The sequence below is a fragment of the Vipera ursinii genome (genome assembly GCF_947247035.1).
Source record: "Vipera ursinii genome assembly, chromosome: 11".
Lineage (NCBI taxonomy): Eukaryota > Metazoa > Chordata > Lepidosauria > Squamata > Viperidae > Vipera > Vipera ursinii.
This window is the reverse complement of record NC_139524.1, coordinates 13,105,345-13,130,077: the sequence shown is the minus strand read 5'-3', so window position 1 is coordinate 13,130,077 and position 24,733 is coordinate 13,105,345. Positions and strand designations below refer to the sequence as shown.

Here is a 24,733-nt window from a genome sequence, read left to right as displayed (position 1 = left end):
CAGAGCAACAATAATGCAATGGGGTTTATGGGATAGAACACACACTGTGGCTTAGAATAAATTAATCACTGAGATATGTGAGTTATCCAAGATAAGATAACTTGCCCTGTTTATTTTATCTGCAATGTAAAAACTATTTTTGTTTATTTTAATATTATTCGGACATTACACAACAGCAACAATAACAAATAACAGATTTTCGAACGTAGCAAGCTGCAAAACTCTGGGGAGAAGAGAGATCCTCTGTCAAAGAAACAAACAGACCAAAAAGAATTTGAATTGTTTTGGTATCATATGTGCCTAATGTGCATTTGGCATCATGCTTGCTGAATACAGTGGATCAACCTATGATATAAATATGTATCATTCAAAGGCTTGGTGATAAACAAAACCCAACACCTTTGAATTCCTTTTCCTGTTCATAGTTATTTCACCAACCAAGTTTACACCTGCCATACACAACCACATTAATCCTATCACCTGACTGAAAAATTAAATAGAACAAAAGTGTTCTTTAAATAAAATGTACGACCAATGTCATTAAGTGCATAAGACATAACACCATACTGATATGCATAATGACCAGGATGTGGAAAATGAATTTGTTCATTTATACTAAATAATGTGGTAATACAAAACAGAACATTGTCAAAGTCAGTGGATGATTCTTATTAAATTTGTAATAAAATATTGATCTTCTGCCCAGCCCACTATTGTACATCAACACAATAGACAAGATATCCATTCATATTCATACATCTTCCCGCTTTAATTTCACATCGCTTCCTGCCAAACTCTGGAAAATGTTGAATACATTTCCCCCCCCCCCCCAGGATTTAATTTTTCTCTGTGTATCAATAAAAAAAGTGCAGTAAAATTATACATTGCATTTCAAAATGTCCTACATGTGGTTCAAAATCTTTGAATGCGTCTCAGGTTTCGCCGGTCCTGTATATAGTTCATGCTGATGCGCTCAAAAGTTAATGGAGAATCTTTCCAAATTTTTTTTTTAAAAAAGAAGAACTTGAATTGTTTCCAGGATTTGTTTCCTTGCAAAGAAAAAGACGGGGTTGCGGGGAAGTAAGTTTCAAGAGACACCCAAGAACTGCTGAGTGGCTTTAGCATCTGGCAGTTCATAGGTCCATCTTGAAGCCGACTCTGTGCTTCACACAGGAGAAGAAAACCTGCAGGATTCTCCCGTTTTCAAATGTGGTGAGAACAGTAGACAAGCCACGGAGCAGAAGAGAACCCAACAATGGGGTCTTCAAATAGAATTTCCCCTGCCACCAAGAAATCCAGAATCAAATGCTACAGGTTTTTTTTTTTGTAAATCTGCCACCTGTCTGTTTGCAGGCATACAATAATAAATTATGGGGAAATCACCACATTAATTTAATATCATCAAGTCAGCTGGAAGGAGAAGCTACACGTTAAAACAAAGACAGGACGGGGGCTGAAAATGGCATTTGGGTGTCAAATGCAAAACATTGGCATCACAAGCTGGTCTTAGTTTTACAGCAAGAGTTTATAATAAGAGTGAAGAGGGGGGAAAAAAACCAACAAACCTGACTTGGGGAATATCATTTTCTATGCTAGCTTTTGTATCTCTTTATTATACCGGCGTCAATGTTTACAGTAGGAGAAACCTAACCCATTGGGTGGTTGCCTCTGAACAAGAATAGAATCGCACCTTTGATTTGGAACAGGGGGTACAGAAAAGCAAACGGATCACAGCTCTTTCTAATGTTTAACAAAAAAAAAGAAAAAAGAAAAGCTGAAATGATAAATAGAACACAACAGCAACCGCTCGGAAATATTGAGCTGTTACGAGGGGCTGTGGGTTGACCTGCTCAAGCTCTTGTGTAAATTGGGATTTTGGCTGTGCCGGTTCCTGCTACGAACGGAAGAAAACATTGTGTTGCAACCCGGGACTTTGCATTTGTGCAGCTGACGCAGGTGCACCGTTTTGTAATGGGCTCGGAACGTTCCTTTATTGCTGTAGCTTTTTTGGCAGAGGTGACAGGTGATTGGCAAGCTGGAAGGTGCGGTTGGGAAATTCGTGGTAGGGGCCTCGACTGGACAACAGTCTTGGTAAAGGTCTTCATTGGGCATCAAACACAGACTTTCACAGCTTTCGTTGCTGTCCTCTAAAGCCCCTGGACTTTCTTCGTTGCCTCCGTCCGAATCCCAGGAGGAGTGCGTCCCACTCTCTGACTTAATGCTAGATGTGGTGCTTAAATCCAGAATTGTTCCCTCGTTGGGGTTATGCCCACAGCTCTCCGGACAGGGTTGTGCGAACTTGCTCATGGGGAAAACCAAGCTGCCAGTTCTGTTTGTGCCTTTGAAAATGACCGACGTGTGTTGCTCCATGTGTCCTTTCAAGCAAGCTTCGGGGCAAACGTCTTGGGCCATGTCCTTCAAGAGATCGATGGCGTTGAAATGGTCCTTGCCGATGTCCAAAGGATCTTTCGTTAAAAGTTTATGGTGAAGGTTTAAATTGGAGCTGTGTCTGGAGAGAAAAAAAATGAAATATCTAGAGTAAAAAAAAGAGCAGCAGGGAAGCTTTCCGTTTAGAATAAAAATAATGACAATAACATTTCAGCTATTTTTGAAAGAAGTGGAATGGAGAAGAACTGGATGCGTGGGGCTATTCACAAGAATGCCTTGCCAGTTAGAAGCACCTCACAGGGGTAGCCTTGTAGGAATCAGAAAACCAGAGAAAGTACAAACTAGGATAGGAATACAGAATTCGCATTGAAGATTGTTTAGTTGTAATCGACTTACAACCACTTGTTTAGTGACTGTTCAAAGATTCAACAGAAAACAGTAACTTATGACCGTTTTCACACTTACGACCGTTGTAGCATCCCCATGGTCGTGTGATTAAAATCTGCACACTTGGCAATCATGTACTCACTTATGAGGGCTGCAGTGTCCCAGGGTCATGTCGAAATTAAGGCTGCTAAGTGAGAAATTTGTTAACTGAGCTTTGCCCCATTTTACGACTTTTCTTAAGCGAGTCACTGCCGTCGTTAACTTAGTCACACGGTCACAAAATGAATCTGGCTTCCCCGTTGACTTCGCTAATCAGAAAGGGGGTCCCGTGTCCCTGGGACGCTGCAACCGTCATAAATGTGAGTCAGTGGCCAAGCGTCTGAATTTGGATCACGTGACGATGGGGACGCTGCAACGGTCGTAAGGCTGAAAAGCGGTCGTAAGTCACTTTTTCCGATTCTGCAGTAACTTCGGACAGTCACTAAATGAATTGTTGTAAGATGAGGACTACCTGTGTCTGGTGAGGATGGGAGTCTTGCTAGGACGAAGTAGAAGGCTAACTTCGGTCCTAGATCATTTTTTTCCAGTGCTGTTGTAACTTCGAACAATCAGTAAATGAACTGTTGTAAACCTCCCAAGATAAAAAGAGACCAGACTTTGCTTATTGGATATTAGAACGGCATGATAGAAATGGTTACAGCAATAAAAAGAATAAAAATAGAGAGGAAACTTCCACTGTGGTTTCTGGAAAGACATTATTATTATTATTATTATTATTATTATTATTATTATTATTATTATTATTATTATTATTGCTATTATTATTAATTATTATTATTATTATTATTGCTATTACTATTATTATTATTATTATTATTATTATTATTATTATTATTATTATTATTATTATATTCTATTTTTATTGTGTATTGCCCTGTTCACCGCCCTGAGTCCTCCGGGAGAAGGGCGGTATACAAATTAAATTATTAAATTAAATTATTAAATTAAATTATTGTTTATCCTTACTTTATAACATTGAGAGAAAACCTGGCAAGGAAAAAAGAATTGGTTCCCAATAGATTTTTTTTTTTAAAAAAACCAACAACATAAGGTGGAATACGAAGCGGTACCTAACCCCCTTCATCTCTCTTAAAAATGGATTTCTTTTCCATTCTCATAGTCTAGCAGCAATACGACTAACCTTTTTGCCTTTTGAAAAGCGGAGTTTGCTTCAATGGATTTTCATTTTAGTACCATTCTGACAAATGGGTGTAACAGGCCAGTAAAGCAGGCATGGCAGATCGTTGCATTTCCCCCCCCCCCACACACAAAAAAAAAAACATACAAGAAGCTCTCTTGTGTAAACCAGTTTACTTTAAACACACACAGCAGTTTTCGCCCAATGCCTCCTTACCTGTCTCGGCTTCTACGCGAGGGAAACGCGGCATTGCAACCCTCCACAATGCAAGTGTGCATTTCTTTGAGATGCACGTTTTTAAAATGCATTTTTACACTGTAAGGGTTTTTAAAGGTCTTCAGGCAGATGTCGCAATGAAAGCGGGCGTCTTCCTGCGAGAGCCCTAGTGCCTGGGCATGGCCGTGATCCGTATCGTTACACACTTCAAAGCCAGGAACAGCCATACTCCGGTTGGATAGCGCACCGAGACTGCTTCCACTCAACAAGTGGTAATGCAGTTCAGGCCAGTTGTTCATTGGGATCCTGTAATTCAATGGTTCTCTAAGGTAACTGTAGGGCTCAGCTGCTGCTTTGGTCACGTCACGGTGTTGTTTGGGTGCTTCGTGTGCATTTTCACAAGAGGTTATTCTTAGCGATTTGTATTGGTCTGGCTGGTCCATTTCAGCACATTGGTTATTTGTCTTGACAGCCTGCAAAGTTTTGAGCCCTCCAACCTTGGGAATGGATGTCCCCAGTGCCTCTCCATGCTTCTCCATGAGATGATTTGTATTTTGTTCTATCCTAGACACCCCCATCTCCACAGGCCCTTCACTTACCGCCTTTGGCGTCCCATCATCTTCTGAACTGGCCACTTCATTAGTTGGGCTAGTGGTGTCAACAGCTTCTTTCTCTATCTTGATGGGCATGCTAGACTTACGGGATTTTTTCTTAGGCAATGGATCAAAGGGCAACTCGCTGGACCCCTGTGGTTCAGGTACGGATGAGGAAACCAGAGGTAGAGAAGGAAGCGTACCTGGTGTGTGTGCAATTTCAGCTGGGGTGACCGGGCTGCGGTAGAAGGGAAGGACCGGTTGCACCGTCTTCAAATTGGGGAAAAGGACACCGTTGTGTCCGCTTTGGTGAAAACCTGGTTGGACTTTGGAATCAGGACCAGAACTCCCATAGATAGGAACTGATCTGTGGTCAGGAGGTGGAAGGGTAAAATCGGTCCTTTTGTTCTCCTCCAGACCTCGGATGGACAACCCGTTGCGGAGATCTTTATCTCGGTTGTTTCGGTTCATGGGCATGTGAAGTCTTGGGTTGGGATTGGCGCTATGACGGTTTCGGCTCCTCAGCGAGCTGAACACCATGTTGCAACCTTCAATAGTGCATTTATGTTTGATTTTCAGATGGACCGCATTGTAGTGGATCTTCAGAGTGCCCTTATCATAGAAGGTCTTCTCACACGCTGTACAGAAAACACGTCCTTTCCTTGTTCCAGCCCCATTTTTGTCAGCTGACTTCATCTTACTTTCCGGAGATATCTGGCTGGTTTCCAGCTTTGAGGACACGGTTTGAGTTTTCAAATCACTTGGTGAAACATCCTCTTTTGGCTTGAAAGTGAGGTCTGGGCCGACGGCCTCCTTCTCCTTTTCTGGTTGAAACGACGGATTGGAAGTTAAGAAACTGTTTTCGGCAAACGGCACGTGGTGGTCTGGTTTTAAGTCAGGGCTGTGGTCTTGAGAGGACTCCATCAGGAGCCTCTCTGGGAGTGAACCAATCAGAGGTGGAGGAACGGGGCTATAAAACTGAAAGGGCAGCATAAACGCCATGTTGTTGACCACATTTTCGAAGTGATGGATGTGGATGGGGTGCATTTTGTCTAAAGAAGCAGAAAGGGTTGCGTTTCTCTGATTGCAGCTTTCGATAAAGGCTCTGATATCCATACTGGCTGTGGTTGTAGGGACGGTAATGGATTGCCCTTCTTTCTCTTGGATGGCCATCAGCTCCACAATGGATTTGGTTTCCCCAAAACGCAGAAATTGCTGCAAGGTGGCCAGCTCTTCTTCGCTGGTCATGATACTCCAGTGATCCAGGACCTTTCCTGAAGCATCCTTACAAAAAGACAAAAAAAGCAATAGTAACAATACACTTGAAAGGGCAACATGCTAGCCTCAAAAGAAAAGTAGATCAGTTAATTGAATTGGGTTGACTTCTCCAGGGTGACCGAAGGAAGAAATGTTCTGTTTAGTTTCTAACAAGAAGAGCACTCTCAACTGCCCTGTAAAACAGGAAAGAAACTAGACGTGGCTCTTATACCCAAACTGTCTGCTCTTCTTCATTTATCTGGTCTACTTGCTGCCCAACGTACCTGATTGTCAGAGTAGATCAGAAAGAGAAGTGAAGACAACTGGGGAGATCATGAGAAAGAAGAACTGGGAGACCTTCTCTCTTCTTTCAATGGGAAACTTAAATAGCAATAGCACTTAGACTTATATGCCGCTTCCCAGTGCTTTACAGCCCTCTCTAAGCGGTTTACAGAGTCAGCATATTCCCCCAACAATCTGGGTCCTCATTTTACCGACCTCGGAAGGATAAAAGGCTGAGTCAACCTTGAGCTGGGGAGAATCGAACTGCTGGCAGTCAGCAGAATTAGCCTGCAGTACTGCATTCTAACCACTGCGCCACCGCGGCTCTGAAAATCCTTGGCCTGGGATCAAAAACGGCAAGATGAGAACTTTAAAACGTGGCTCCAAGGTTATTGGAAATTACGTTTTGCTCCTCTTTTTCTGCTTCCTCTTCCTTCTCAGTCATGGCTTTCAAAAATCAAGTTGCAAACTGCTTTAGAAGCTTCCATTCGTATATAGATTTGTTCCACCAAGCTGTTTCAAGAAATCCAGAAGAGACAAGCACTAAAGGCTACCAACCAGACCAGGTCAAAAAGGAGCCAGTTATCTGAGGAGCCAGTTTAGCCTCGGCCAGTTGCTAACACAGAACCGATATACCTGTAGACAGGTAATTGCCAGCACCTTTGCAGCACGTTGTTCTCGATTTTTCAATCACCTTGGCCTGAGTTCTTTCTACAGTTATCCTAACAGATAGATGATTGAAGAGTGTTTTGTGATCATCCCAATGATGTTAGGATACTTGTGGTGAAACAAAACCCAAGTAACAAGGCGATCAAAAGAAGATTTAGCTTCACTTCTCAGTTGAGTATTCTTTTAATCATATTCGGCGCTAAGATCAGAGAACAAATGAGCCCCAATCGATTCTTCTCCAGTTCACAGAGCACAGCTGTAATTACACCAGAGTGTTGGTGTAATTCTTTCAAGCTCCAACCCTACCAAACTTTTCCCCAATAACTACAATAAATATTTTATTACAGAACATGGATTTGATGGCCCACTGAGAAATTTCACCGGGTGTGCAAAGAGGTTTCTAAGACGAACGTATCGTCATCAATTTTTCATGCAAAAGAGGTTCAAGGTAATTGAGCCCAACTTTTTTTTTATCTTAACACTCAAAAGCAAGATTATTAAGTGGTATTAAATATTTATTTGGGGCATAATGTAAATCATACTTTGCATTAAAGGACGGAAGTAAAAGGAGCAGAGGGGTGGGCAATGGGGATTGCGTTGAGTGGGTCAAATCTAAAAGGATGTCACTTGGGTCAATGATTACGCAGTGAGCAGACATTTGGTAACGAAGCCTCGGCCATCCTTAGCTATTGCGGCTCTGATGCCATCAGAATATTCACAGACTCTGCAGCAGTTCAGCAAACAAAAGTGCTAAAACTTTGGAATCACCGATACAAGCAATCCTCAACTTACGGCTATAAGTCAAGATGGTCATAAAGCAGTCACCCATGTGACTGAGGCAGTAGGCATGAGCCTAAATGGACTCCAGAAGATGGTAGAGGACAGGAAGGCCTGGAAGAACGTTGTCCATGGGGTCGCAATGGGTTGGACACGACTTCGCAACCAACAACATACAACCTTTTTTGTGGCAGTCGTTGGGGTGATTTTGCCAAAAATCAGAAGTAAACACTGGTTTTCGACAGAAAAGTTGTAAATTGGAAACGTCGTTTCCACCCCTCTACCTCACCGAATTCACATAATCTCTAGCTACATTAACTCCTTGCACCAATCCTATATATGTATATTCCAATCCTATTGGTCAATCATCTGTATATTTTAATTTGCATAACTCTAGATAAAGGCCTTGCATTCTCACTTTTTTAGGATGCTTTGTATATCTCCATACTACAATAAAATTTGTGTTTCGATGGATGTAAGGTGTAGTTCCACCCCTGTTATTCAAGAACTCTATGGTGATATGTTTCCTACATGTTCTGATATTTTAGTTTCCAGTTGACTCCATGCTGGCTTGGCTCCCTTCTTATCAGCCTTTTGTCCATTAGGAAGAACCATGAATTTGATGCTTACCTGTAGAATGTAACCCCGTATGTAGTCCTGAAGTGTCCAGTCCAGAGCATGGAGGATGTGTACGACCTCTTCTTGCTTCAAAACACTGAAAAGACGATCTAGGAGAATTTTGAGACGGACAGGAACGGCTTGAGTTCCATACAGCATGAGGCTGCTTATGTCAAAGACCACATTGGATTGGACTATTTCCACTTGGCTGGCTGGGTATAAGTTGGGGATCCTTAGTTTACTTAAAGCTGAAAAGATGAAAAGAAAATGCAGCCACCCATGAATAATTGGGTACAAAATAACCACACTAGCAATAATGGCTCAGCATCCATCAGATCGTTCAGTAATTAATGCTTTAACAGCCATTCCAACATCATTCCCTATCATTCAGGCCAATTAGAAACATCTGACCTATAGGCAAGGGATTTGGTCTTCCTGCTATAGTACAAGTCCCAGCAACCCTAGGAAATGGCTAATGACAAGGGAAAGCGTGGGGGTGTAGTACCGTAACATCTGGGCTCATAGATTGCTCACACTTGCAATAAATCAGGTGCTACAATCTATAGAATTTAGCAATAGCACTTAGATGTATATACCACTTCACAGCCCTCTTTAAACTGTTTACAGAGTGAGCATATTGTCCCCAACAATCTGGGTCCTCATTCTACCGATCTGGATGGACCTGCGTGGAAATATGCGTAGAAACTGCAACCTATAGGATTTAAGCCAGGTAGATTTGCACTTAACAAGATTTTGATGGCTTATTTTTTTTAAAAAAAAAAATCAATCAGAAGTGATAATTTGGAATGCTTGGGAGATGGAGATCTTAGACCAATCTTTTCTTCACCTTTCTTTCTTTTTTCCAATCTAAACCCCTTTGCTTTATTTGTTAATAGCAATAGCACTTAGACTTATACGTATAGCACTTCACAGTACTTTAGTGCCCTCTCTAAGCAGTTTACAGAGTCAGCGTCTTGCCCCCAACAATCTGGGTCCTCATTTTACTGACCTCGGAAGGATGGAAGGCTGAGTCAACCTTGAGCTGGTGAGAACTGAACTGCCAAATTGCTGGCAGCCGGCAGTCAGCAGAAGTAGCCTGCAGTACTGCATTCTCACCACTGCTAATTCAGGCACATGTTGATGATTACAAAGCAGACTGGCACATAAAGATAAAATACTGTATAGCATTTTCCCTCAAATGAAACAACATCAATTTACGTATAAGAAATATTCTAGGGTTTTTTCCCCTCTTATTCTTATCATCAGCTTTGCCATGCAAAATGAGGGTTGGCTTTATATGTGACTAGCTGACAGCTAGACAATAGAGGTGTACAAATCAGGGAAATTTGATTCAATTTGGAAAGTAGATCCGATCTCATCTTCATCTGAATCCAGTCCTCCAATTGAACTTATTCAATTCAGACTGCTAAATAAATTTAGAGGGGGAAAAAAATCTGTACATACTTAAAGGCAAAAGTCATTCAGAAGGATCAATTATACTGTTCAAACAGACTGGCCAATTTGCTTCAGACAACAGGTTTGTAGATTTAATGGTGTTGATTGACTTTAAATGAAAACTCCAAATGAAGCCTTCTCACATAGATGTATCAACCCTATTACAAAGAATTCTAGTACAATCATCATAATATATTACTTACCATGAGCTACCCATCCATGCCGACATTGGTCACACTGTCGTTGATTTATTTTCCCAGTCTTAAAACACTGGCAGCTACAATTTACCAGGGTACATTGGATGGCCTGTAAAATAAAAAAATAAAAAACAGTTGCAAAAAATAAGAGTTTAGTAAAGATCTCATCAGAGCTTCACCCAACGCATAGTAGTCAATCTCTCTTTCTAGAAACTCAACCAATATGTGGGGGTCAACATAGGAGCTGAGGACAAGATTCAGATGGAGACATGCAAGAAGCAAACAGTGTAGACTAATTATTGCACTATTCAAGAATTCACTCTATAAAAAGGCCAGGATTTAAATCACATGCTATTTTATCCAGCCTTTATAAGAATGTGGGCTTCTGGTGTCCCCCTTCTTTTTAATGCAGAAGGCATCTCAACATGTTTTGATGATGATTCTGGCCTTGCAAGCTTCTTACAACATCCACCCCCCCCACACACCAATCTGAAGCACTCTCAGATGTGTTGGGTTTCAGCCTAAATAACCCCCTACCCCCCCACCCATCCCTATCCCAAGTTGTAAAGCAGCATGAATTGGCTATCCAGTTTAGCAGATTTTCTATGTCACAAAACAAGATACATGGTTAGCTACTACTGTATTTAATGAAAATAAATCATTAGCACCTTAATATATCATAATTACATTTTTTAACTGTCACAAAGGGATTTGGTGTGCTTTTCTCTATCGGGTGCCAAAAAAATAAAATAAAAAATTCCAGCTTTAAAAATCCATCCTTGACAAGGTGAGGAAGTAGGAACACCCTTGGCAACTTTGCTCTAGGCAGCAACATTTTCTCAAATTGGCCCACCCCTTCCCATAATAATTATTACATTATATTATTCTTGCTGTATTGTTTATTTTAATTCCAAGAGAGATTCAGTGAAGCCTTCAGGCTTCCTGTATTCAACCTTGCAATAAATTTACAAAGAGCCGTTACCGAAAAGTTGCTGGATAGCTGTCTTGCAGTACTTGAGGGCGGTGATCACTGATCCTGTGGAGTCGATCACTGATCCTGTGGAGTATGGACTTTGAGGAGGGAGGGGCTGCATTCCAGAGGAGCAAGAGACCACTCAGTTCAGATAGTTTGTGTGAGAGAAGGAGGGTGAAGATGGATCCTCCCCTCCCGAGTAGGGGATGTTAGCATGCTTTATGGCAGGGGTGTCAAACTCAATTTCATTGAGGGCCGCATCAGCATTGCGGTTGCCCTCAGGGGGCCGGGTGGGTATGGCCTGGGTGGGCGTGGCCTACTGGGTGGGCGTGGCTAGAGTGGGTGTGGCCTACTGGGTGGGCGTGGCTAGAGTGCATATGGCCTACTGGGTGGGCATGGCCAGCTCTACATCGTTCGCATCAAGGGTGCCTATGGGGGCCTGGGCAGGAGTGGGACAGATCTGAGGGTCTCTGGCAGAAAGAGGGTCTCTGGGCCAGGGCCAAGGCAGTGGGGGCCGTTCCCTCACTTTTTCCAGGATGGCTTCACGGGCCGCATGAAACCATTTTGGGGGCCGGATCTGGCCCCCGGGCCTTGTGTTTGACATGTCTGCTTTATGGGGATGTTAGCATGCTTTAGTTTAGCAAGATTCTGTCTAAGGGTAAGAAACAGTAGAGGTATCTGCTAGGAAGAGCACAATGAGTCTCTCTTGGTTTTTTGAGCCTGCAACATGAGATTTTATGCACAGGTGGCTCTCTTTTACCTATCTATCTATCTATCTATCTATCTATCTATCTATCTATCTATCTATCTATCTATCTATCTATCTATCTATCTATCTAAAGCAGGAGAACCTATACCGTCTCAGACTGGTGAATGTCTAGTCTCTTCTTAAAAACCTCCAGTGATGGAGTGCCCATGATTTCCGGAGGCAAGCTGTTCCACTGGTTAATTGTCTTCACTGTTAGGAAGTTTGTCCTTAATTCCAGGTTGCTTCTCTCCTTGATCAGTTTCCAACTGTTGTTTCTCGTCCTTCCCTTTGGTGCTTTGGTGAATAACCTGGCCCCCTCTGCCTTGTGGCAGCCCCTCAGACACTGGAACAGTGCTATCATGTCTCCCCTACATATCTTCTTTTGTAAAACTGGCCCACCCCCCACCTTCAAGGAACAAGACACCCTTAGAAAAAGGCAAGCAAATTTCACCATCCGCAACCATATTTCAGAGGGCCCTAAGACATGAAATAGCTCGAGTACAAATGTTGTAAGATAGTTTACATCAAAAGTTGCAAGATAGGATTAGCACGGTTGGTTTATTCATTGGGCAAATTTGCACAAAATGCTAAGCCAGGATTTTTTTAAACTTATGATTTATTGAACAAGCCATTAAGTGGCTTACTTTGTATCAGAATGTTAAATCCAAACCGGGGCTTGGTGTATCCTACTGTGCCAAAAACTTATACATTTGTTCCCAAGCCAAGAGATTCAAAGGCCTCTAAGTGGTAATTCTAAGGGGTATATTTCCTTGAAATAAGTAGGTGGATGCAGCCAGGGCAAAAATGGGATTTCATTCATGACTGATTTCCTTTATATTGTAATCAGATTAGAATTATAAGCATGTTATTTTTCTTCAGTTGTACATTTCAGAATTTTTCTCTCCTGTCACATTAAATATTGCAATGAAGAATAATCCAGCTTGTTCAGACATCACATACTCATCTAAGATACCTCTTGGATTTGAAGAGGAATTAGGTGTGGGGGGGGGAAGCAGAATTATAGAAAGGAAAATTGGCTTTGGGAAAGATTATTGATCATCTCGAGCTTGTCCATCAACTTGTCAAGAGATGGCAGAAATAAAGAAAGCACTAAGTATCTCAAGAAATTATATTTTTCTGCTCGTCAATTTAGTGTTAAACTAAGAAATTTCCAGCAAGCATCTTGCCTCTGTGACAAGTAGGGTTTTCCTGGTTTAAACTCCAGAGATCTTGAATGTTCTTTCACAAATTATTGGCCTACATCTCTTTTTAATATGATTCCATAAACGAAGGAAGAATAATCTAAAATAAAGCTTTAAGACCTGAAGGTCAGCTAAGCCTTTTGACTTTTAGAAATGGATCTGGGTTTGGGTTATACTGCAGTATTTTCCCTCTTGTAATAATAAATATCTACCGCTTCAGAAAACTCCAGTCATCACCTTTTTGGTTGGTTTGGGGCCAGATCTATATGCTCTTCGGGCTGGCGCCCTTTTCAATACTGTAAACATTGTGCGTAGAGATTTTATTATTATCGGTGCAGAAAACTCTTGCTTAATTATTCCTTTTCATTTTTATAATGTCTCGCTGCTGCTTTATTATTTTGTCCTTTTGCTACTGAAGTTGTTGATTGGTACATTTGTTTTATTTCATATTTTTTTTTGAAGCTGATTGACTCCTGACTGGGTGGGAGGAAAGACTTAGCATTCCAAATACAGAGCATATGGTAATTATCTTGGTTACTTCTCTTGCTACTTTTTTGTTCATTTCAACTGGCTGTTTCTGAGATTTAGCGTGGTATATAACATTCATGGTTTTGATGTGGTCATTTAACTAGACAGAGTTTGCTAATATCGCGTGCTGAAAAAAGAATATGAAATGCACCTGTCATTGACAAGGAAGAGTTGCAATAAAAAGCAAAAAAAAAAAAAAAGAATGTTCTAATCCAGAGATTAGAGAACCACACAATATTTAGGGATGTTTCATCCTATTATATTTGCCTCATTACCACCCAGTCTGCAGTTCCTCCCTACCATAATGAAAGATTCTGTCAAGTTGAGTTCAACTCCTAGTTAAGGGCACAGACACAACATTCTGGTTTGCAAATGGCTTCCTCAGAGATTTACTTCCCAGCTCATTCTACAATCCCTAGACAACTTCCATCCAATTATTTTGTTTGGGTTAATAATTAAAGTTTTTAATAATTACAGGAAGTCCTCAATTTACGATCACAACGGTATTGTTAACTGAGTTTTGCTGGACTTTACGGCCTTTCTTGACACAGTTGTTAAGCGAATCACTGCAACTGTCAAGTCAGTAACACCGGTTGTTAAGTGAATCTGCCTTCCCCATTGACCTTGCTTGTCAGAAGGTTGCTAAAGGTGATCACATGACCCTGGGAAACTTCCACCTTCATAAATATAAGCCAGTTACCAAGCATGGATTTTGATCACGTATGAAAAATGGTCAAAAGTTACTTCTTTCAGTGCTGTTGTAACTTTGAACAGTTGTAAGTCAAGGACTACTTATATAGTAAAAAGTAATGCAAACTAGTTCAGCGAAGTCCATTAGGTGTTACCCGAAATATCAAAACAAATACTTTATCTCTGGTCAAATAAACCAACTTTACATTCCCTCTTTTTGCATAATCTTGACTTTTAAATCATTCCTGTAGCATTGCAGGATTTAATATTTCATCATTCTTTAGTGTTTAAAAGGAGTCTTCAAAGCTTTCATCAGCCTACTTTGTAAATCCCACAAAGAAGCATTAGCCAGGATTTCTTCTCACAGCTGTTCCACATCCAGATCTTTTTCTTGATTAGTCTTTTGTATTCCTATTTTGGTAATTTCAAATTTGTTGTCTACTATGCCTTCAAACTCTATAATGTATATGTTAGTTAAAAGTTTTTTAAAAAATTTTCTCATCAGCTTTTAAGAGTTTATCCATTGAAATCTATATCCATTCTTAGATATAAGTTAGCAATATCTCAGTCCATTTTTCAATGAATACTATAACACGAGAAAAATTTATATCTGGCTTAGCCATTGTAATTCTTTTCTGTCTCGTCCTTTAGTTTCCTCTAGTGCCCATTTGCAATCTTTATTAAACCTTTGTTCTTGATAGCATTTTGTTCCATTTCATTAATTTCTCAAGATTTTATACTTGTTTTTTCAAATCTTACAGCAAAAAGAATCAATAACCCAAAACCTCCTGGTTTCCAAATCCATTTAAAACTTTATTAAATAATTTTGTTTTTGATTTTCGTTGGTTGTATATTATTTTAGATTCTTTAGTCCCTGTTTGAAATTTCTTAATTCTAAAGAAAACTTACCAGGCATCAAATTAAACTCACTGTTTTGAAGGTCTCTAATATCCATAAAGTGATTAAATGGAGCATGTGATTAGAAAGTCAGTTTGGCTGTATCATTAGGAAAGGCTCCAGTGCTGCTGAGAACAAAGATAGCTCCTAATGCTGTTTTATAGTCTCCTCAAGAGAAGCTATGACTCAGAGCACTCATGAGTGATCTTCCAATCTCTCCTTCTCCAGAGAGATAGGAAGGACCACTCTTCTCTCCAAATCCAATTTTTCATTCTTCACAGCGGGACCGAGTGAGCGAAGTCATCAGTCAGCCATGACTCACACTGAAAGCCCCAGGTACTCTATCCATGTATTAACCAGATGCAAGGTCAACTGCAGCTGTTGGACACTCCCTCTACAAGCAGCCTATAGCCTTGGAGCATGCTTAAAGTTCATCAAAGTAGCTCAACACAAGTAAATCCTGAGAGTGACAGTCCAGCAGCAAACTGGGAGGAGGGTATCAAATTGTCAAAACCAATCTAGAATAACTTCTCCAATTCACTCTTATTGCAACAAACCCCATATTTCTACTTGGGCAAACCATTAGCCAGATTTGTTGGCTAAGCCACAAGCGGCTGGCTTGCACAATGTATCCAGCCATAACACATAACTGTTAAATCATAATAGCTAGACTCTCCACAAGTGAAATTTAACACAATGCACAAACTCACTTTTTTGTGTGTTTGGGAGAGTTTTATTAGTTTATGGATGGAACTGATTTTATCTGCTGGGTTGTTTTAACGTTCCTTTTTATATTTCTTAATTTTAAAGGTTGATTAAAATTCTGCCTTATTATATCCTTATGCCTATATTTTGTTTGGGGGGGTCGTCTTATACGCCCAGTCGTCTTATACGCCGGAAAATACGGTACTTCTTGGACTTGGTTCAGAAAAGTGTTCTGAATATTTGAACAAAATACGATAATGAGTTTATTTTAAAAATGGTTGTCGTGAAAACTGCATAGGCCCCCTTTACTTTATAAACTTCACAGCTCCCAACACTGCAACATCATTATAGCGGATCAAATGAAAATTGCCCTGAAGAAGTGAAAAAGCAAAAGAGCTTTAACAAAACTCTTCAGAAGAAAATTGTGAACCAACTTTTGAAGATGAACTAAACCCTTCAGTTATCTTCAGGCTGGATAGTAAGAAAAAAAAAGCAGATCCGAATAGCTCATGCTTATCTTGTTGGAAAGAGGGAGGACATCTCCAGCTTCTGCAGCAGCTCCATTTTTCCCACCAGACCTTCTATATTTCTTCTACTTCTTTAAAAAAAACCAGCCAGAAGAATGTAACTCAAAATCTTGTCTATTATCTGAGGTTTGGTTGGTCTTAAGGAAAACTTTACATTTCTGCTGATTTTGTGGCTCCTTTTCGATCAGTGTTTTCAAAGTATATCCAGAGGAGGGACAAGCAACCTGCAGATCCTGAGCTATACACAAAAGTGAAGAACCTGGAGTAATAAGTAGCTTTGCCCACATTTCTCACTGGCTAGTAAAACAGTTTAATCCTCTCACCAATAAGAAAACATGAAAAATCACGAAAGTCTTCCCATTGGCTTGATAAATCATTCTACATAGTTCATGGGGAAGCCATTAACCCAACCTCTTCCTTGTTGGTTCATTTGTTAGATTTACCTCCCATCACTTTGGGTTTTGGACTCCAGAAGACCCATCCAAAATGTCTATGGAGATGCTCAATCATCCAGATCATGATCGTCTCATAGGTGCTTTTCCAAAAGGCAACTGGACTTTCTTGGGGGGGGGGGTTTCCCCTTGAAAATGTTTTGCTTCTCATCCAAGAAGCTTCTTCAATTTTTCACTTCTCTGAAGGAGGTTTTTGGATGAGAAGCAAAATGTTTTCAAGGGGGAAAAAACAACAACCCCAAGAAAGACCAGTTAGTTAGTTGCCTTTTGGAAAAGCACCTTCGGGATGCTGAAGCTGAAATGGTCTGAGGAAGGAAGACCAAGAGACACCAACCAACTGTATCACCAGCATCCCAAGTCTCATTTTGGATTTTCTCATAGAGCATCTTCCCACTTCCTGGTTTGTTGATTTCCATGGGCAAAAAAAAAGAAGAAGAGAAAGGAGATGGGAAAGTGCATAAGCAAAGGAGCGAAAAAAGAAAATATGAGGGGAATCCTGAAATGAAGATTCCGCCTCCAAGCCTTTCAGAGTAGGAATAGAAGTTGATGAACAGTTTATTACTGGCACGTCAGTCCTATTTTAATAATGCATTTTCTAAGTGCTTTTTATTTCTTATAGTAGGGGTTTCCCCCCCCAATTGAATGTACTTCCAGTAGGGGGGTGGGAACAACCCTAAAAATGATATAACCATTGCATGCACCTTATCTAATTCTCTTTTTTTTTCATTCTTTTTTCCCCTCTGGGTACTCAGGAAGGCACCTGATAACCCAATCTTTCTAGTTCTCAGTAAATCTTTGAGAAACTTTGAAATGATGTTTTCCTGAAAACAATCTTGGTTGACAGGTTTATTGAAATTGAAAAGAGGGGATGCTTTCCAGTTCCACATTCAAAAAGAGGGTAAATATTCCAACCATCCAAGATTGGCAGATTAGGAGGACATGCAGTGGAAAATAGATTTGTATAAAGATCCGTTCAGGTTCTGGATGAAGACCGAAATTTTCTTCACTGTGTGCAGTTTAGACCATTAGAAAAATTAAATGTAATATCCTTTATTTCTTTGTGCATGCAGTGAAATGGCAGTGGAATCTCTCTCTCTCTCTCTGAAATTATTAAATAACCTTAGAAAGAGAAGGTAAAATATAAATTACTGGAAATCACTTATTTAGAACTTTCCTTTCCTTTCCTTTCCTTTCCTTTCCTTTCCTTTCCTTTCCTTTCCTTTCCTTTCTTTCCTTTCCTTTCCTTTCCTTTCCCTTTCCTCCTTCTCTATTTCCTTTCTTTTCCTTCTCCTTCCCCCTTTTCCTTTTTCCTTTTTTGATATTTCACTTTATTAGTTTTTTCTTATTCTTTCATTCAAACTTTGCACTGCTTTTAATTCTGTTGAAAAGCTACTTCAGTCAAAATTTGAAAAATACACAAAATCTAGTATTTCCCGTGAAATATAGACTTTACAAAAAAATAAATAAATCCAAATTTGAACTATAGGAAAAAAATATATCCATGGATTCAGTTAGAATCCAGGAACGGTTTCTAATTAGAAATGAACTCTATCTATGTCAAACTTGCTTTTAAGATTTGAAGCTATTCTATCAAAGCAAACTCCCACAGCTTGTGTAACCATTCTTCCAAAAACAAAGGGATCAGACATGGAAACATATATTCTTCCAATATTATGTTCATATTTCCAGGAATAGGAATAGTTTTGTAGCCAAGCTTAGGTTGGGGAAAATGGAATTAGTTTTCAAGGAGCAAAGTGCTTCCTCTTAAGTTTTCCTTAATTTTTCTCTTAAATTTTTATGAACCTTTCCCAGTTTCTCCCTCCAACTAATTTTCAACACTCCCGTTTTTTAAAAGAATATTTCTATTTTTCCCCCTAATATTCCATTAGGCCCACACCTCTGATCCTTGGTCAAAATTCACATACTCTAAACAGTTCTCTTGTAGATGCCGTAGTTTAAACTGATGATAATATCTATACAAATAGATATTGTGAGCCATAAACCTTCTCAAAATATAAAACATTTAAAGAGCAGAAAGCAGAAAAAGGACATCCTAATTTTAGCTGGACCATAGATTCCTGAGAACAAGCAAGACAATTTTTAATAATTTTCTTTAATGGCCTTTGACTTGTTAATTTTCCGGCAGCTGTATTTCTTATTAAGGACTAGAAATTCTGAAAACAGTAGAAATAATTCCCTGGAAAACAAGGATTTTTTTTTTACATACAACTACTTGACCGGCTGTTCAAAATAGAATTAGAAGTAATTCCAATTTTAAAGTGCTTTGCTAAATATTTTGTGGCAAAATTATTTGTTTGAGGAAAGTCTGAAGCCAGATGGATTAATCTGGAGCTAATATAGAAGAGTAGAAAACATAGAATAAATGTAAAAGAAGTTGGAAGGGACCCTTGGAGATCATCTGGTCCAACCCCTTGGCTCCAGCAGGAGCCTTTGTACCATTTTTAGCAAATGGCTGTCCAGTCTCTTCTTAAAAGCTTAAAAACTTATTCTTTGATTTATATCCAGAACATTCATTTGTGGGTCACCTGGAGACCATGGCAAGCACGAGCCACTGGAACATGCTAATGGTTTAATGACAACCATTATATTTAAGGGCAAAAAATTCCAGGTGGATCTATAGGCTTCTTTTCAAGATATTCCAAACCGATGCATATTTGGGAGGGAATTAAAAAACTAGGGTTCCCACATCAATTTATACTTCACTGGTATGTCCTTTAACCTGCTCCAAGAAATGGAGAAATCCAGCACATCCGAATCCTTTGAACCTTTCAGTCATTGTCCGATGCTTCCTTGTGACAGCTAATGGACAACATGTGTTTGCACAAAAGGGTTTAAAAGATGGAAATATTTCACTGTCATTCTAAGACAGCTGTTCAGAGGATTGTGGGTACATCTGGAGGGACAAGGTATGAAGGGGCTGGCTAAATGACAAAAACAGTCCTCTATTTCAAGAGCTGGCCAAACCGTACATGAGTTAAAGATAAGATGTCAGAAGAAGGGAGAACTGCTAGGAATCTTGAAAATTTGCTTATCCATAAATTAGCAGCCTGGACAGTATTGATAAATCACAGTCTTCTATATCATGATGAAACAGGATGCATTTTAAAGATAGCAACAATGCCTGTAGATAGTCCAGATTTGAAACAAATGCTTCAAGCTTTTTCTTTCTAAAATAGGCAACTGTGTTTCCTCTCTGAGCAGACTGTTTCACCTGTGTGAGGTCTATCTACAGTGTGTGCTTCTTTAGACTGCAGCCTATATACTATTTCTCAGAACTCACTAAAGCAGCAAGAATGTGTGCTTTGAGGAAGTTTCAGAGTCAATCGAAAAGCTCTTGGATGTTTTGGAATATCTGTAAACCAAATCTTTATTACTGTTAAAGACCAGCACATTTGATGTCCTCCTCCACCAGCACCTTGTTTTCTGGATTGAATTTGGGGACCTTGCTAAAAAAAACATGTGCTTATTCAGCTACAAAGATTTTCCAGCTCTGAAGCTCCATAAAAACACCCCACAAAAGAAGATGCCCAAACTATTATTAATGTGACATGGTGCAAAAGTTACAATGCTAGAGGTTTCCAACCAGGCAGTCCTCAAAGGTTTAATACTTCAGTTCTCCCAACCTTTCAGATCTAAAACATTTCAGGGATGCATCTGTCAAATGATAGGACACACCAAAGGAAAAGCGATTCGGTGATGGTCATTTTTCTAGTCAAATCAATTGTGACCGCAATACAAAACTGAGTTTGCTACTGAAATGAGCCCCTACAGATGCTTTCCTTACCTGACAAGTTCCAGGTGTGTTTAGATTACATAGCCCACCAAACTGCAACTAGTTTTGGTCAATGGGTCTGTTATTTGGAGGACAATGGGATTTGTAATCCATGCTGGCTAGAAAAAAGAAACATCTGGAAGTTACAGGTTGGGAACAGCTGGTTTACATCCGTCTGAAAGAGGAATTGAAATAAGGACTGGCTTGGGGTTTTTGTTACTCAAATCACTCTATCCTAATTGTGAACAGATTATATTAAGGTCAGACTAAAACCAGGGGTCTTCAAACTTGGCAACTTGGCATGCTGGCTGAGGAATTCTGGGAGTTGAAGTCCACAAGTTATAAAAGGGCCAAGTTTGAAGACCCCTGGACTAAACTAATTGACTGAACTAATTGACTCTGGAGATAGATGTGAAGCAGTGGTGTCTTCTCTTATTTATCTCCACTATTTAGCAACTTTGGTTGGAGTGCTCCTGAACCCTGAAGAGCTACTCAACCATCATTGTTAACAGTATTTTTTTTTCTGTCTGCCTCTCCTCCATGAACCTTTAAAAAAAAATCCCTGGCAACCTAGACTTCTTACTGAAATTTTATGTGGGTCAATTTGAGAAAAGGATGTGAAAATAAATAGTAATTTTAAAGATGATAAGACCTTTTCTTTTTCTTTTTACCTGGAGGCTCAATTAATCCTAAAATGACCATAGTGATTCTGTATCACGCCACGAAATCAGCAAGACTTGCCTAACTGAATGGAGCAAAGGAAGGTGGCCTCTGTTTCTCAAGCTGGCTGGATTCAGAGTAAAGATTCCTTGCACCAAACAGCCTGCAGACACCATCCCATTGCAAGAGACGCTTTGTAAAACGCAATCCAGTAGATCCCACCATTGCTTTTCAACAGCCAAGGAAGAGAAGGGTTTTTCAGAAGTTGTCCCAGTTCTGAAAATCCAAGTTTGAAGAAGATGGGAAGATGGGTATCTCCTGGAGGGAAGATCTCCTGGAAGACAGACACAGGTCTCCTGTGTCATGATCCTAACAGTGGATAAAAACAGCAGGCTTTTCCTGGCTGTAACCAAGACCCCAGAGGACTTTTAGAAAAAAACCCTCCTCTATATTCCATCTTTTGAAGTGGCAGGAATCTGTATTTTCATGGGGAGGGGAGGAAAAAGAGAAAACAAGGGCAACCCTTTCCCCTCCCTTCACACGAAACTTTCATCTTTTGAGAATTAAAGACGATTAGCTGGCACTCTCTCCAACTCTTTGGAAGTGCACAGTGGCATCTCCGTAGCCACAAAAGAAGAAGCGCACTCGATGCGGGGAAGAACATGTTTCTACACTGCAGTTTGAGAAAGTTTGGCTCCGAGCTATGCGCTGATTAATATCAGATCTCTTCCTTGACTCGCTCCTTGATCTTGTCACATCTGGCTGACAAATCCTTACAAGCTTTTCCAAATCAGGGCAGCTCCGTCATGCTCGGGGACTCGCTGGAAGGAAGTGACAAGACCAGCCGAGCACTGATGTGCTATTGCTCAAACTAATGAAGTTGACTTTGCTTCCAGGCTCTGGGGGGGGGGGGGGAAGTCTTTTTTTTTTTTAAATAAATAAATAAATAAATAAAAAGGCAGCACAACACGCCTCAAGGTTTTGCAACACGGTACACATAGCTCACCAGAAGATAAGACAAACGATCACCTCCCAAAATTCACTCTGCCAAACTATTGCACGATCTAAAAAAAAAAAATCTTTCTAAACTACTTTCAGTGATAATCCGAACCCAAACAGCATCCCAGCATGCACAATTAAAATGAAAATAATAATAATAATGAAATGAAATAGTGGATTTGTTCAAAATCTTGTCTTTCCCCCCACTCCTTTGGAGACGATTGTTTTCTTTTCTTTGCATTTCCCCCCCCCCACCTTCTTTTCCCCTTTCTTTTTGTAAAAGTCTTTTTTAAGAGCGGGATGCTTTTTAAAATATTTTGTTTTCATTTTCTGTCCCACTGTTATATATATCCCCTCTTATGCCACATGGCCTAATCTCGCTTTCATCCCCTCTGCAATATATTTTTAATATCTCCAAACCAGAAAAAAGTTACCCATAGGCTTACTTTTTTAAAAGTAAACTTCCCCCCCCCAAATCCGCTACCTTCAGCACTTATCAAAACAGTGCAGACAAAAACATGCAGAGACACACTGCACACACGAATGTACATTACACATGCACCCACATATCATGAGCAAACGGGGGACGTGTTCGGACCTTAGATCTGTTATCTGAAGAATGCTAAGTAAAACTTTTTTTAAAAAAAACAACAACGTATAAACTACATCTTAACCTTTTTAAAAACTACGTCAACAAAAAATCACATTTGGAATCATCTTTTTTGTGGCAGGAAAAAGGACTGAATTCCCCCACATGGCAGTAGTCCCATATCTTGAAATTAATGTTGTCAAATCACTTTTCTCTGTTCTCAGTAGTGCCACAAACCTTCGTGCATCTCTGCTTAAGAGCACACGGAACATGTGGCAGGAACCCAAAATCATGCATTTCAGGACTACTAAAGCTCATCCAAAACTTGGTAGGGATGAAAGGCTGTCAAGCTCGTCCCAATTCACAGGTGCCTCGGCTTCTCCAGCAACAGGGAACCAGGGTAAAACTTGACCGGAATGGTTATTTATCTATATAACCTGGAAGCTAAACGAAGACGTGCCTCTTTTTCGAACCCACCTTTGCAAACCAAAGCCCGCTTTCTTGGCTGTCAGTGCAGTTGAGACAAATCCGAATCTATCTATCTATCTATCTATCTATCTATCTATCTATCTATCTATCTATCTATCTATCTATCTATCTATCTATCTATCTATCTAATCTATCTAATCTATCTATCTATCTATCTATCTATCTATCTATCTATCTATCTATCTATCTATCTATCTATCTATCTATCTATCTATCTATCTATCTATCTATCTATCTATCTATCTCCCCCCCACCCCTCCAGCAAGAACGAGAAGGCTGCTATTCCCCCCACCCCCGACCAAATTCTTCTGCAAAACCTGGTTTCCCAGCTCCACCGACCGGGGTGGCAGGCAGGAGAAGAATCTGCTTGAAACCGATTTGGTTGCTAGCCCGGAACACTCCAGCTATTATTGCAAAAGGAAGGCGAAGGAGGAGGAGGGGAGCAAGGGAAAAGAGAGACTCCCGAATCGGTGTTAGTAGGGAGAGCGTCTCCTCCGGATCCATGCCCGGGCGGTGGGGGGTGGGTGGGTGGGTGGGAAAGAAGGCATAAAACAAACGCAAAACTTTCCTTACCTCCGACATTCTTACGCAGCATCTGTTTGGAGCGCTATAAAAGTATTTCCCATCCCCTCCGCTGCGAGCTATACAAAGGGCCACCAGGAAACATTCCTGTCTGTACAAGTAAAAGAGGCAGAGTCATCCCTAGCCTTTGGTCTCTCACCCTCGTCTGAAGCGGTGCACCTCCACGCCTGTGTATGCTCAACTCGGGGGAGTGAAATCAGATCTCTCCCGACACCACTCCGCCTTCTCACCCCCCCCCCACCCCAGACACACACACACACTCCTGGCTCTGCTTCTAGGGAGCCCACAGTCTGAAGTTGGGACTGCTCTCTCTCTCTCTCTCTCTCTCTCTCTCTCCCTCCTTCCCTCCCAGCTTTCCTTCCTTCCTTCCTTCCTTCCTTCCTTCCTTCCTTCCTTCCTTCCTTCCTTCCTTCCTTCCTTCCTTCCTTCCTTCCTTCCTTCCTCTTTCTCTCTCTCTCTCTTCTCCCTCTCTTCCTTCCTCTCTTTTCTCCCTCCCTCCCTCCTTTCCTCTCCCTCTTTTCTCTTCCTTCCTTCCTCACTCCTCTTTTTATCCCCTGCCCCCTCCTCTCCACTCTCATCCTTTTTCTTTCTTTCTCTAGCTCTTCCTTCCTTCCTTCCTTCTTCCCTCCCTCCCTCCCTCCCTCTTTCTCTTCTCCCTCTTCCTTCCTCTCTTTTCTCCCTCCCTCCCTCTTTTCTCTCCCTCCCTTCCTCTTTTTATCCCCTCCCCCCTTTCCTCTCCACTCTCATCCTTTCTCTTTCTTTCTCTAGCTCTTCCTTCCTTCCTCCCTCCCTCCCTCCCTCTTTCTCTTCTCCCTCTTCCTTCCTCTCTTTTCTCCCTCTTTCTTTTCTCTCCCTTCCTTCC

The 24,733-nt window shown here is 40.6% G+C and overlaps 1 protein-coding gene and 1 long non-coding RNA gene across 3 annotated transcripts in view; both read right to left on the bottom strand.

The window, feature by feature from the left end:
• Window positions 1-24,733, bottom strand: part of LOC310645575 — a 590,514-nt gene that overhangs the window by 68,278 nt on the left and 497,503 nt on the right. The window lies entirely within an intron of this gene.
• BNC1 (basonuclin zinc finger protein 1) lies at window positions 1,390-24,088 on the bottom strand. Its single transcript, XM_083371133.1, has 5 exons — window positions 23,863-24,088; window positions 10,044-10,146; window positions 8,398-8,633; window positions 4,190-6,066; window positions 1,390-2,509 (listed from the first exon to the last, which is right to left on the bottom strand). The coding sequence occupies exons 1-5, from the start codon at window positions 23,869-23,871 to the stop codon at window positions 1,825-1,827; spliced, it is 2,910 nt and encodes a 969-aa protein (XP_083227259.1). The 5' UTR covers window positions 23,872-24,088; the 3' UTR covers window positions 1,390-1,824.